This window comes from Paroedura picta, chromosome 18 (assembly GCF_049243985.1).
Source record: "Paroedura picta isolate Pp20150507F chromosome 18, Ppicta_v3.0, whole genome shotgun sequence".
Taxonomy (NCBI): domain Eukaryota; kingdom Metazoa; phylum Chordata; class Lepidosauria; order Squamata; family Gekkonidae; genus Paroedura; species Paroedura picta.
This window is the reverse complement of record NC_135386.1, coordinates 17,889,243-17,900,246: the sequence shown is the minus strand read 5'-3', so window position 1 is coordinate 17,900,246 and position 11,004 is coordinate 17,889,243. Positions and strand designations below refer to the sequence as shown.

General features: G+C 51.9%; 3 protein-coding genes and 5 non-coding genes across 8 annotated transcripts in view; 7 read left to right on the top strand and 1 right to left on the bottom strand.

Moving 5' to 3' along the window:
- The first annotated feature begins 6 nt into the window (after positions 1-6).
- RPL4 (ribosomal protein L4) lies at positions 7-5,249 on the top strand. Its single transcript, XM_077317431.1, has 10 exons — positions 7-173; positions 1,406-1,577; positions 2,096-2,202; positions 2,500-2,638; positions 2,908-3,032; positions 3,343-3,472; positions 3,785-3,941; positions 4,087-4,170; positions 4,825-4,945; positions 5,038-5,249. The coding sequence occupies exons 1-10, from the start codon at positions 171-173 to the stop codon at positions 5,170-5,172; spliced, it is 1,173 nt and encodes a 390-aa protein (XP_077173546.1). The 5' UTR covers positions 7-170; the 3' UTR covers positions 5,173-5,249.
- On the top strand, positions 1,230-1,330 carry LOC143828154 (small nucleolar RNA SNORD16). Its single transcript, XR_013227536.1, has one exon. It is a non-coding gene; the product is annotated as a small nucleolar RNA SNORD16 (small nucleolar RNA).
- Positions 1,945-2,016, top strand: LOC143828151 (small nucleolar RNA SNORD18). Its single transcript, XR_013227532.1, has one exon. It is a non-coding gene; the product is annotated as a small nucleolar RNA SNORD18 (small nucleolar RNA).
- LOC143828153 (small nucleolar RNA SNORD16) lies at positions 2,338-2,437 on the top strand. The gene has a single exon (XR_013227534.1). It is a non-coding gene; the product is annotated as a small nucleolar RNA SNORD16 (small nucleolar RNA).
- On the top strand, positions 3,197-3,266 carry LOC143828152 (small nucleolar RNA SNORD18). Its single transcript, XR_013227533.1, has one exon. It is a non-coding gene; the product is annotated as a small nucleolar RNA SNORD18 (small nucleolar RNA).
- Positions 3,554-3,627, top strand: LOC143828150 (small nucleolar RNA SNORD18). Its single transcript, XR_013227531.1, has one exon. It is a non-coding gene; the product is annotated as a small nucleolar RNA SNORD18 (small nucleolar RNA).
- Positions 5,250-6,417: 1,168 nt separating the features above from the next.
- On the top strand, positions 6,418-10,107 carry SNAPC5 (small nuclear RNA activating complex polypeptide 5). Its single transcript, XM_077317473.1, has 3 exons — positions 6,418-6,576; positions 8,341-8,430; positions 8,781-10,107. The coding sequence occupies exons 1-3, from the start codon at positions 6,487-6,489 to the stop codon at positions 8,874-8,876; spliced, it is 276 nt and encodes a 91-aa protein (XP_077173588.1). The 5' UTR covers positions 6,418-6,486; the 3' UTR covers positions 8,877-10,107.
- MAP2K1 (mitogen-activated protein kinase kinase 1) overlaps positions 10,023-11,004 on the bottom strand; it is a 27,485-nt gene continuing 26,503 nt past the window's right edge. Inside the window, exon 11 of the mRNA XM_077317472.1 lies at positions 10,023-10,994. Coding sequence (XP_077173587.1) covers positions 10,887-10,994 — 108 coding nt within the window. The 3' untranslated portion in view covers positions 10,023-10,886. The remainder of the gene's footprint in view (positions 10,995-11,004) is intronic.

Sequence of the window (11,004 nt, the reverse complement as noted above, 5' to 3'; positions counted from 1 at the left end):
GGGGGGGCGAGGGGGTCTCTCGGGGGCGGCGGCGGCGGAGGGGGCGGGGCTCCCCTCGGAGGAAGCCGGACCGGAAAGGGAGGCGGCGGTGACGAGTCCTTCCTTTTCCGGCTGGGCCGAGGCGGAGGGAGAAGGCAGCGTGAGGCGCTCCTCCGCTCGGCGCCGCCATCATGGTGAGAGGCCCGGGAGGGGACCGGAGGCTCCGCGTGCGAATTCTGCCCGGGCGGAGAGAGGAGGGTTGCCAGCTCCCGGGCGGGGGTCTGCCGGTGCCACTTTCCCCCGGGAGGCTGCCTTGGGGGGGCCGAAGCCGAGGAGCCCCCCCTGCCCCCCATGCTGCCTCTTGGGCTCTAGGGGCGTCCTGGCGACGGGGGAGAAGGGGGTCGTGGGGTGGGATCTTGGCCAGAGCTGCCATACTAGGATGGCTTACAAGCCAGCAAGCTGAGCAGAAGGATAATCGTTTTGCGGGGGTGGGGGAACAGGGAACTGCTGGGGGAGGGTCTGGGGGGGGGTGGCTGCTAGGTTAAGTGGTTTTTGCAAACGCCAGGCGTTCGTGGAAGGCCAGCCTGAAGAAGACCATTGAGCTTACAGCAGCTGGCCTGCCCTTGAAGATGCCATGCTTCCGAGATGTTGGGGGCCTGCGAGTAGGGCTTGGGCCTTGCTTGCAAGATTCCCAGGAGCACTTCATGGGCTCCCGTTGAAAGCAGGTGGATGCTGCTCAGCAGTTGTTGGGCAAGGGTCTGGAAGGCCCAGGAGGGAAGGAATCTCTGCTCTACCACGGAAATGTGCTGGGTGACCAACCAGTCACATGCGCTCAGCCTAAGCTGCTTCCCAGTCTGGTTGTAAGGCTGAAATGGAGGAGAGGGGAGTGATGTAAATTGCTTTGGGTCGCTACAAGGCCTGTAATCCCACCCCTGTGGAGTGGTCATTGGGACCACATCCTCAAAGGAGTCCGAATTGCAGCCGTACAACATGACTGCTTCTGAATCCCCCATGTTTGGAGTCCTTTACCCATTCAGTGCTGTCATTTTTTTGGGAAGAGGCTTAAAGCCATCCGGAATGAAACATTGGCATATCTTGGCATAACTTTGCAGTCTATAGCACTCTGGTATTTGACAATAACATTGCTTAGCAAAGAGGGCTTTATGCTTGGATATGCTGAGGAATAGGTAAATGGGTTCTCAATTTGAATATACTGTGTATTCGTATTGTCTGTAGGTGTGCGCACATATTGCTATGATGTTGTAATTTGCGTCTTATCTGGCGTTCAGGGACAGTTGCCTGCTGTTCATACACTGTCGCCGTTGAGCTGAAGACCTCTTGGGACTGAGCAATATTTGCGCTGTTGAGGAGCAAGTGGAATACTGTTTGCTTGTGACTAAACTGACTTTTCCCCACCTCTCCCCAGGCTTGTACTCGCCCACTAGTATCTGTGTACTCTGAAAAGGGGGAAACGTCAGGTAAAAATGTCACCATGCCTGCTGTGTTCAAGGCCCCCATCCGCCCTGATATCGTGAACTTCGTTCACACCAATTTGAGGAAGAACAACAGGCAACCGTATGCTGTCAGTGAACTTGCAGGTAAGAGATGTATTGGATAGAGCATCTTTGGTGCTTCCCAGGGATTTAAGGAGAACGGTAGCTAGAAATTCTAGGTTTTCAAAGGCATGAAAGGGGGGAGGTTTCAGGGCCTGTAGACTGAGGCGTCCCTTTCAAATGAGGTCTCTGAGATCTGATTGAATGAAATCTTTGTATGTTAATTTCAGCAGCAGCAGTGTGGTGATGGGGTTTTGCTATCTTCCATAGATACTAATAGGGATAACTTAATTCCTGGTTATTTTTTTTGGTCTCATCTCTGCTTTAGGACCAAAGTGTGGAGGATTAAAAGCTGACTATTTAAAACTTAGCATTCAAGTAGTTATACCCCAAAGCAAGAGCATGCGCCACACAGAAATGATGAAATTCCACTTCATTGGTCCGTGTTTTTGAGTTTTCTGATAACAGTGGAAGTTCTGATGGTGGCTCTTAAATCCTTCAGACCACGTGGCCTAACCGATTCAGGAGCCAAATGCTTCATGTGATGTGCTTGTGTTTTTCAGGGCATCAAACCAGTGCTGAGTCTTGGGGAACTGGTAGAGCTGTTGCACGTATCCCAAGGGTTCGTGGCGGTGGAACTCACCGATCTGGCCAGGGTGCCTTTGGCAATGTATCCTTTCTTCTAGTTTCCTCTTGTGGGCATGTCCTCTGACTCTGGCTCTCTGCAGTTTAAGTCAATCCCCTTAGAAAATGCAGGGAGCCACTGGCCTGTGAATGGCGAAGAAGGAGGGGAGGGGATCCTGCTTGCCGTGATGTCGTAATTTGCGTCTTACTCTGCGCTCGGTGACAGTTGCCTGCTGTCATCCGGCCGAGGCAGATGGTTGACGACCAGCTACCTCTGAGCAAAGCCGGCAGAGGGGCTTGCGCTGCAACTATTCCGGTTGTGTCCTTGATGCTGGGCGTGTAGATGTGTCGTGGAGGTCGCATGTTTGCCCCAACCAAGACTTGGAGACGCTGGCACCGCAGGGTGAACATAAACCAGAAACGCTATGCCATCTGCTCTGCGCTGGCGGCTTCGGCCCTTCCAGCACTGGTGATGTCCAAAGGTAAGCCTGTTGTTATGTAGCAAATAGCATCAGGACAGCTGTGATTGGCATGTATCCATCCAGGTTATAAGTGGCAGAGGCTATTGGTCTCAACAGAGAAATGGGGCTTTGAATAGAGGGGTAGGCCTTAACCTCAATGTCCCAGACTAGCCCGATTTCATCATATGCAGGAAGCTAAGCAGGATCAGCCCTGTGTAGTACGTGGATGGGAATCTGCCAAGAACGTTGCTATACAGAAGTAGTAAAGTGCAAATGCTTGTCTCCTGCAGGCCATCGCATTGAGGAGATTCCGGAACTGCCCCTGGTTGTCGAAGACAAAGTCGAGAGTTACAAGAAAACTAAGGAAGCCGTTCTGCTGTTGAAGAAGCTGAAAGCCTGGAATGATATCAAAAAGGTGAGTTGCTCATTGGTTGCAGAAATGAGGGTGGTTCTTCGTTCAGGTTGATTAAAGGAGATATACTAACTAGACAGCTAAGAAGTTACCTTGTCCAAGTAGCTTAAAGGAACATTGTAGCTAGCCAGCACTTGTTTTCTTGTGTTTAGGGGTTTCATTGTGTTGCAGAGTGATGAATTCTTTTCACTGGTCCGTGTTTCAGATGAGCAGTGGTGACAGTGAAGTTCTGACTGGCAAAAAGTCTGGCCTTGTGACCCCTGAAAGTGATAGGGGGTGCCTGGTTCTGACATGCGATTCCATTTCTCCTCAGGTCTACGCCTCTCAGCGGATGCGTGCCGGCAAGGGCAAGATGAGGAACCGCCGTCGGATCCAGCGCAGGGGGCCCTGCATCATCTACCACGAGGACCATGGCATCCTCAAAGCTTTCAGGAACATCCCAGGTACCTTTTGCATTAACCGAGTTGGAGGGGGGGGGGAGGTGTTGAAGATGACGGTGATCCTTGAGGTTGTGGGAGAGGTGCTGGAAATGATGATATTCCACTTCATTGGTCCGTGTTTCTGAAAAAAAACATGATTTGGTGGAAGTTCTGACAAACGCACAGGGGTGTACATTTTCCAGAGGGTGCTTCATCTGGGGCATATGGAAAGCACAATTCCTCTGCCTTCAGGGATGCAAAGCAGTGGCATGTTTTCGATGGATATTTGCCTCTTTCCTGGAGCTCTGTCTCACATGCTGGTTTTCCATTTGATAGGAATCACTCTTCTTGATGTCAACAAACTGAACCTTCTAAGGCTTGCTCCCGGAGGCCACGTTGGACGCTTCTGCATTTGGACTGAGAGCGCTTTCCGCAAGCTGGACGAATTGTATGGCACCTGGCGCAAGCCGGCCACCCTGAAGAGCGACTACAAGTAAGCGGTTTGGTTGGCTTCTGACTGGTGAGGCTCACACACCACTGACGGCAGTGCGGTGTGCAGAATGAGACCTCTGAACCCGGGAAGGGTAGTAACGTGCCATGAGTGGTGATCCTAACCATTTGCCTGTGTTTAATTGCAGTCTGCCAATGCACAAGATGACCAATACAGATCTCGGAAGAATCCTGAAAAGCCCAGAGATCCAGAGGGCCCTGCGTGCACCAAAGTAAGCCAGAGAGTTGGAAAGAAAGTTGGAGTGAGGCCACTTTGGGGGAGGGGGTGGGGCTGAGCCTTAGGGGAGGGTGATATAGGAATATAATAAATAAATCAATTTATTTATTGTTGCATTTTTAACCCAAAGGTGAGAATTAGGATGACATTTCTGAGAACCTGTGATTTTGGGTAGCAATACCTCTCTGGCTTTTAGTCTTGCTTTTAGGTGGTTTAGTGAAGAATCATTCTCCTTATACCAGAACCCCATTGGAGTCCAGGGGCACCTTTATTAAGACCAATGAAGTTTAATTATGGGTTTCAGTTTTTGTGGTGCCAGAATTAAACTCTGTTGGCCACAGAGGTTTCACCAGACTCATTCTGTTGCTTCAGACCAACACGGCTGCCCACCTGAATCTATCCTTACACAAGTTTTAGTCACACAGTTTCTCCAAGGAGATCAGAGAGTGACTTATATCATTCTCTGTTACTTTGTTTTATCCTCACAACAGCCTTGTGAGGTGGGCTACCCCCAGGTCCCCCTTATGACTGAGTGGGGATTTGAACCTGAGTCTCCCAGGTGCCTGGTGTCTGTCTGCTAAACTGAACTCCCAGCTATACTTGTGTATTTCTGGAACAATTGTGTGCTCATCCAAAATGTCCTTTGCAGGAAGAAGATTCACCGCAGAGTTCTGAAGAAGAATCCATTGAAGAATTTGAGAGTGATGATTAAGCTGAACCCCTATGCCAAGACCATGAGGCGCAACACCATTCTGCGCCATGCTCGGAATGTGAGTGGACTGACAACGGGAATGAAATGTGTGCGCCAGTCATGAAACGATAAGGTCTAAATAAGGTTCTTCTCCCCTCTTCTGTCCTACAGCATAAGCTGAGAGAAGAAAAGGCAGCGAAGGGAAGGGAGAAGGTGGCTGCTGCTGCTGTTGCCGCTGCCGCTGCAAAAGCGAAGAAAGCTGCAGAACCGAAAAAACCTGCCAAAGCGAAGAAAGCCGCGGCATAAGTGTGTCTTTGTCGGCTTCAGCGCCGTAAAGGGCTGTACTGTGGATTACAGTGAATAAAAAACAAATCTGTCTAGAACGTCTTTGCAAATGCTCTTTGTTGTGGGAATGGAAGCTGAGAAGCCAGTGAATATTTAAATCGTCCAGTGATTACTTAGATCCTTCTGCATTTTATATTCATAATAACAGCCTTGTGTAGTGGTTTAGGCTGCAAGAGTCTTGAAAGAGCCCTGCTGGATCAGACCCTTGGCCCATCTAGTCCTGGACCCTGTCTCACACAGTGGCCAACCAGTTACATTGGAGAGCCACTGACAGTCCTTAGAGGGGGAGGTTTTTGTTTGATGCTCTGGCATTGAGGTTTACTATGTGAAAGTCTAGGTTCCCCTTGGTTACCATGGTTAGTAGCTACTGGTAGACTTGCCCTCCTACCTTAAGGTCACCTAACCAAGGGTTTATATAAAAATGCAGCATCCAAAGGGGGTGGGGAAAGGTATTGCAGTGCCAAACCTTGTTAAGGTTTGTATTAGAGCCTGCCACTGGGCTGCAATGCATGCCATCTGAAGGGCTTTGGAAGTTGCCTGACACAAAATAAACTGTCAAGTTCATTCTCATAAGGCATCTGGACAGCTGTAAAAGGGATAGCTGGGTCCTAACACTCCACACTTTATCCAACTATTTTTAATTCCCCCTTCGATTCTATTAGGCCTCCATAGAGGTTTGGAGTCCTGCAATATTGGGGGCTTTCAAGAGTCAAAGCTCTTCCTGGACTTAAATTCTGCTGCAGCATAGGGAGATATTGATCCCCCGAATCCTCATATCTCCTAAGGAGTCCAGGACTTTAATCTGAATTTACGGCTGAGCTACGTGACTACCCTTTCAAGTCCAAACTTCCTGCATAGTTTGGCTGTTACATTTTACTTTGTGCCTCCTTTGTACCAAGGAGGAAGTGCCAACCTTTTCTAAGGAATTTGGGGGGGAGGGAGCTGGCCACTTTCATGGCTGGGGGAGGGTCTCATAAGTAGGGGTCCTGGCTGCCAGGTTGGGTCTTAATCAAGATTTCTGTTCTGGGGAAAAGTTATGGTTTTGCCATGGGGGCCGCAGGCCACCTCTCCCAACCTCCAGGAGTCTCCCCGGCGGGACATGGCAACCTTTCCGGGGCCGCCACGTGGGCCGCCCCCCCCGCCGGAAGCCGGGCCCCGCTTCCGCCCTCCCGCAAGATGGCGCCGGCCTCCCTGCGGGGCGCTGTGCCGTGAGCGGGCGCGGGGCGCTGACGTCATCTGCGCGCGCCGGCCGAGGCGGGGAGCGACGGCGGGAGGATGCTGAGCCGCCTGCAGGAGCTGCGCAAGGAGGAGGAGACGCTGCTGCGGGTCAAGGCGGCGCTGCACGACCAGCTCAACCGCCTCAAGGTCCGGGGGGTGGGGGGGGGCATTTGCATATGCTAATCGCCAGGCGCGTGCACGCAATTCGGGGGGGGGGACGGGAGGAAGAGGGCGCGTGCACGTGATGCTCCCCTGGGCTCAGTCAGACCCGCCGGCCCTCGTGGTCGGCCTTGCTGCTCGGGCTGGCAGCTGCTCTGCAAAGCCAAGTCTTGAGCATCCCCTCCCGCCTGGTCCTTTGGGATGCAGGTGGCGGGGATCGAACCCGGGACCTTCTGCCTGCCAAGCGGAGCTCTGCCACTGAGCTCTTCCCCATCCCCTCCTGCTTGGTCCTTTTGGCTTGCGATGCTCCCAGGGATTGAACCCAGAAGCAAAAAGTGGATGAGCGAGAGGGTTGTGAGTGACCTGCATAGTGCAGGGGGCTGGACTAGATGACCCATGAGGTCCCTTCCAACTCTATTATTCTGTGATTCTTGTGGCCAAGCAGAGTGGGCTGCAGGTGGCGGGGATCGAACCGGGGACCTTCTGCCTGCCAAGCACAGGCTCTGTCACTGAGTTCTTCCCCATCCCCTCCTGCCTGGTCCTTTTAACTGGAGATGCTGCCGGGGACTCTGTGCATGCCAAGCTATGGCTCTGCTGTGGAGCCTTCCCTAAAAGACAGAGCGAGGCCCTTGGTCACACGCACACACAGACGTGAAGAAAGGGAGGCCTCCCTGGAAAGCCATAAAAGGGCTCAAACGGCTTCATGCCGAAGCGGTTGTTTGCATAGTTTGTTGAAATGCCACACGGTTTTTGCAAGCATTAGTACAGCTGTCCACGGGGTGCTAAGACATGTGGCATGAAGGAGCCGGCGAGCCAGCCAGATGCACACAGAAAGGGGCAGCCTCGTAAATAGGCATGGAATGTGCTTTCCGGAAGGGATTAGAACAGAAGCTTAGTGGTGTGCACATATTCGGATGTCGGCCGGCCCCTGCAGCCCAGGCTGAGCACAGCTCCTGTGCCCACAAAGCCTCTCTCTGGGATCAGCATTTGGTGCAGAAATGAGCATTCTTTCCCTGGCAGATTTCATTTAAAATGGAAACAAGGAACAAGTTTCTAGCCCCTTTGGCGTGCTTGATGATCTTAGCCTCCATTGGGCTTGCAGAAGCTAAATTCCCTTGTTTATTTTGCCTCACGAGCTGAAATGGGGCTTGGGAGGAGTTGCTTCTGTTTTCCTCTGTAAGCCGCTTGGTTTCTGTCCACGAGTCGTTTTTTCTGCCTATTTGCTGTTCTACCTATTATTACAAGTGTTCCCAGTCTTGCTTGAGGCACTGCAGTGTTTGTCCTCCACTCAACGTGGCTTAATTTGAGCGAACTGGGGCTTTCTTCGTTTGTGATAATTCGCTTTGCTCCTGATTGGCCGTTTTCTTTATTTCAGTAATTACATAGAAAAAGCGAAACATTAATTCAAGTGATAGTGAGTCCTGAACACCACTTTGGCCTAATTTTTCTCAGAAAAAGAGTCACGGACAGTGTGTTGCTTGAGGTGGTGTGGTGTGGTGATTGGAGTGCCTGTTCCCTGGAAGGCACAGGTTTGAACCTCCCCTCTGTCCTAGGAGGTTGCTGAGGGGCCTGGGGCCATTCACACACGACCAGCCTAACCTACATCACAGGGTTGTTGTGAAGATAAAATAGGTCAAAACGATGCTGTGAGCTGCTTGTGACATTTCCATTGGGAAAGGGGGGAATCAACAGAGCAAGTAAACCAAAGAGCTTGTTAACCTTGAGAGTTTCACAGCTGTCAACTGTTTCCAGGTGGAAGAACTGGCCCTCCAGTCTATGATCAGCGCCAGGGAAGGGAATGTGACGGTATCTTCGGCAGCGCTGTTGGATGAACATCAGAACGTAAGTCTGTTGTGAGCAAAATGGCATCCAGGAGTCAGCTGGAGGAGTGCTGGGTTCAGGTTCCCTCTGCTGACCTCTGTTTGTGGCAGTTTTCATTCTCTTCCTTTGTGCAAAGTAAGGTGGTCATCTCTCCCGCCATGCTGCACGACAGGCCCATTAAAGCTGTGGCTGTAGAGCAGCCAGTACTTTCTTGAGAATTAGAGCAAGGCCTAAGCCCCCAGCTAGCCTCCACTGGAGTCGGACATTCAATGTAAACAGAAATGTCATTTATAAAAACTGGCATGTCTGGTGTGTTTAAGCATCCCTTCCTCTACCTTAACCGGCATTTTCTCCTGTTTCCTCTTGGACAGATGGACAACGAAGCCACTATTAATCAAACTAAACTGCAGCTACAAATGCATGTTGGGGAAGAGGAGGAAGAAGAGGAGGAAGAATCGGACTCCTAAAGGGAGGCGCGCCACAGACGGAGTACCTTTTTATCCCAAGCTCAGGAACTTCCCCGTCTGACGTTCGAGCAAACAAGTTTTGCTTGGTGCTACAGCAACAGAATGGCGCTCACAGCTGCCACTGGGGGACCCCAGAGGTCTCTGGAGACACTGATAACATCGTGGGGAGGAGTGGGCGGAACAGAGGTGAGGGTGTGGGGAGAACACATTTCTAATGTAGCATGATTTTTTTTAAAGGACAACTACTAGAGCCAAGTAGCATCTGGGAATCACACCCTGCAGTTCCCACAGCAATAACACAATCTAACTTTGAAGGCGCTCTTCTGCAGGCAAAAATCAGAAAACAGCTGGAAAGGCCAGGATCCAAAGGGAAGGAGCTCAGCTTGGGACCCTTTGGGTGCATTTCCCCCCTGAACCACTGCGAGTAGAGAACAAGTCCCCTAAGTTCCAACCATCAGGGTTCGTAGCATAAAACTCGGAACACTTAAATGTTATCAGTGGGCTGTGTTTGCAGTCCCTCTTCACTGCCGGGCATGGGGCGGAGGGGCAACGTAATGTCTTGGAGGACTTTTTGCTAATGTGAGTTTGGGGAGGGCGGGACATGTGATGCACCCTGGAGAGTAGATCTTCACAGTCTTCTCTGCGAGGAGCTTTTTGTTGAGGCCGTAGCTACAGAACTTGTGACAAGTAATCCCTCCCTCCTCCTCCTCCTCCTTTTTCTCTGCTCACCTACACAGACTTTGTTGAAATGGGCCTCCTCGTGTTTTCTCAAACATGGATGGGCTTTGTACTGGGCAGTGTGTGTGTGCGTGTGCGTGTGCTAAGAGCAGTTCTGGGGGTGGGGAGCCCTGTCAGCTGGTTCGTGGTCTGCTGTCATGCGTTGGGTGACAGGAGGTGGGGTGGGGGTTCGTCTCTCGCCTGCTTGTTTCCCTTCTGCACTTGTGTTCCCTTTCTCCTGAGGTACTTGAACAGCCAGCTGGTAGGAACCTGTTACCTCTTTTTGTGGTGCTGGTGTGGAAGTGGTATTTGTAACACATGCTGGGGTGGGGGGGACACCCAGTTTTGGGACTGATGCCGTCCAACGGCAATTCCTACTCAATTTGGGTTTGTTTGTTTCTGTTTTCAAACAATAATCCATTCCCCGAAGAAACCTCGTAATATATTTATTGTAAGGTGGAAATGTTCAACATCTGAAAGAATAAAATGACCAAAAGGATTTTCAAACACAGAAGTCTGCACGGTTGTCGTGTCCGGGAAAGTTCGGCGGAGCGCGAAAGGGAGCCACGCTCCTGACGGCGCGCCTTCATTTGGGATTCCGTCGGAGGCCGCTTCCCCCGGACTCAAAATACAAGACGGCAGCTCGACTCAGCCTTGAGCCATCCATCAAGACACTTAGAAAGAAATAAATAGGGGAAACGCCAACGTGTTGTCGGGGGGTGCGGAGAGAAAGCTCTGCTCACGTTCAGGGAGAGCCCCTCTGAGCAGACTGAAGCCTCTGGCGGGGGGGGGGGGGAGCAGGCACCGAAGCGAAGGGAGGGGCCCAGCTGTTTTGCTCGGGAGACCAACAAAGTACCACCAAGGGACGAAAGGCTCAAGATCAAAACACCCTAGCGGGACAGGGAGACGAGTGCTCCTAGGGGATCCCTCCATTCTGGATGTGATCAGGCAGGGAGCAAGAGGCAGCCAACCAAACCTGTTGATTTAGACTCAGAGAGAAAGAGGGAGAGGTGAACATGGGAAAGAATTTGGCACATGTCCAGTAGAGCAAGATCGTCCATTGGTGCCAGGGGTGGGGAGAGAGAGGGGAAGGGGAAGAGAGAATACACATTAGCTTCGCAAAGGGGGACCAAAACAGCATCATTCGGACACGCGGGCGGTTTGGGATGGGACAGGTTCACCAAGCGTTGCTCCCGTGTGTTTCGACAGGTCCCCATCGGGTCTCGTGTGGAATGAAGGGCGCAGGGCAACGGCACTGGGAGGGTTCCAGGGGGTGGTGCCCGAGGCCAGAGCTCAGCCTACGTGGGTCGGGGTGCTCGGCTGGTTGAGGCCGATGGTGGAACACAGCCAGCCCGCAAAGTCCACTTCTTCCGCGTCCGATCTCTTGATGAACGTGTGGACCTGGAGGGGG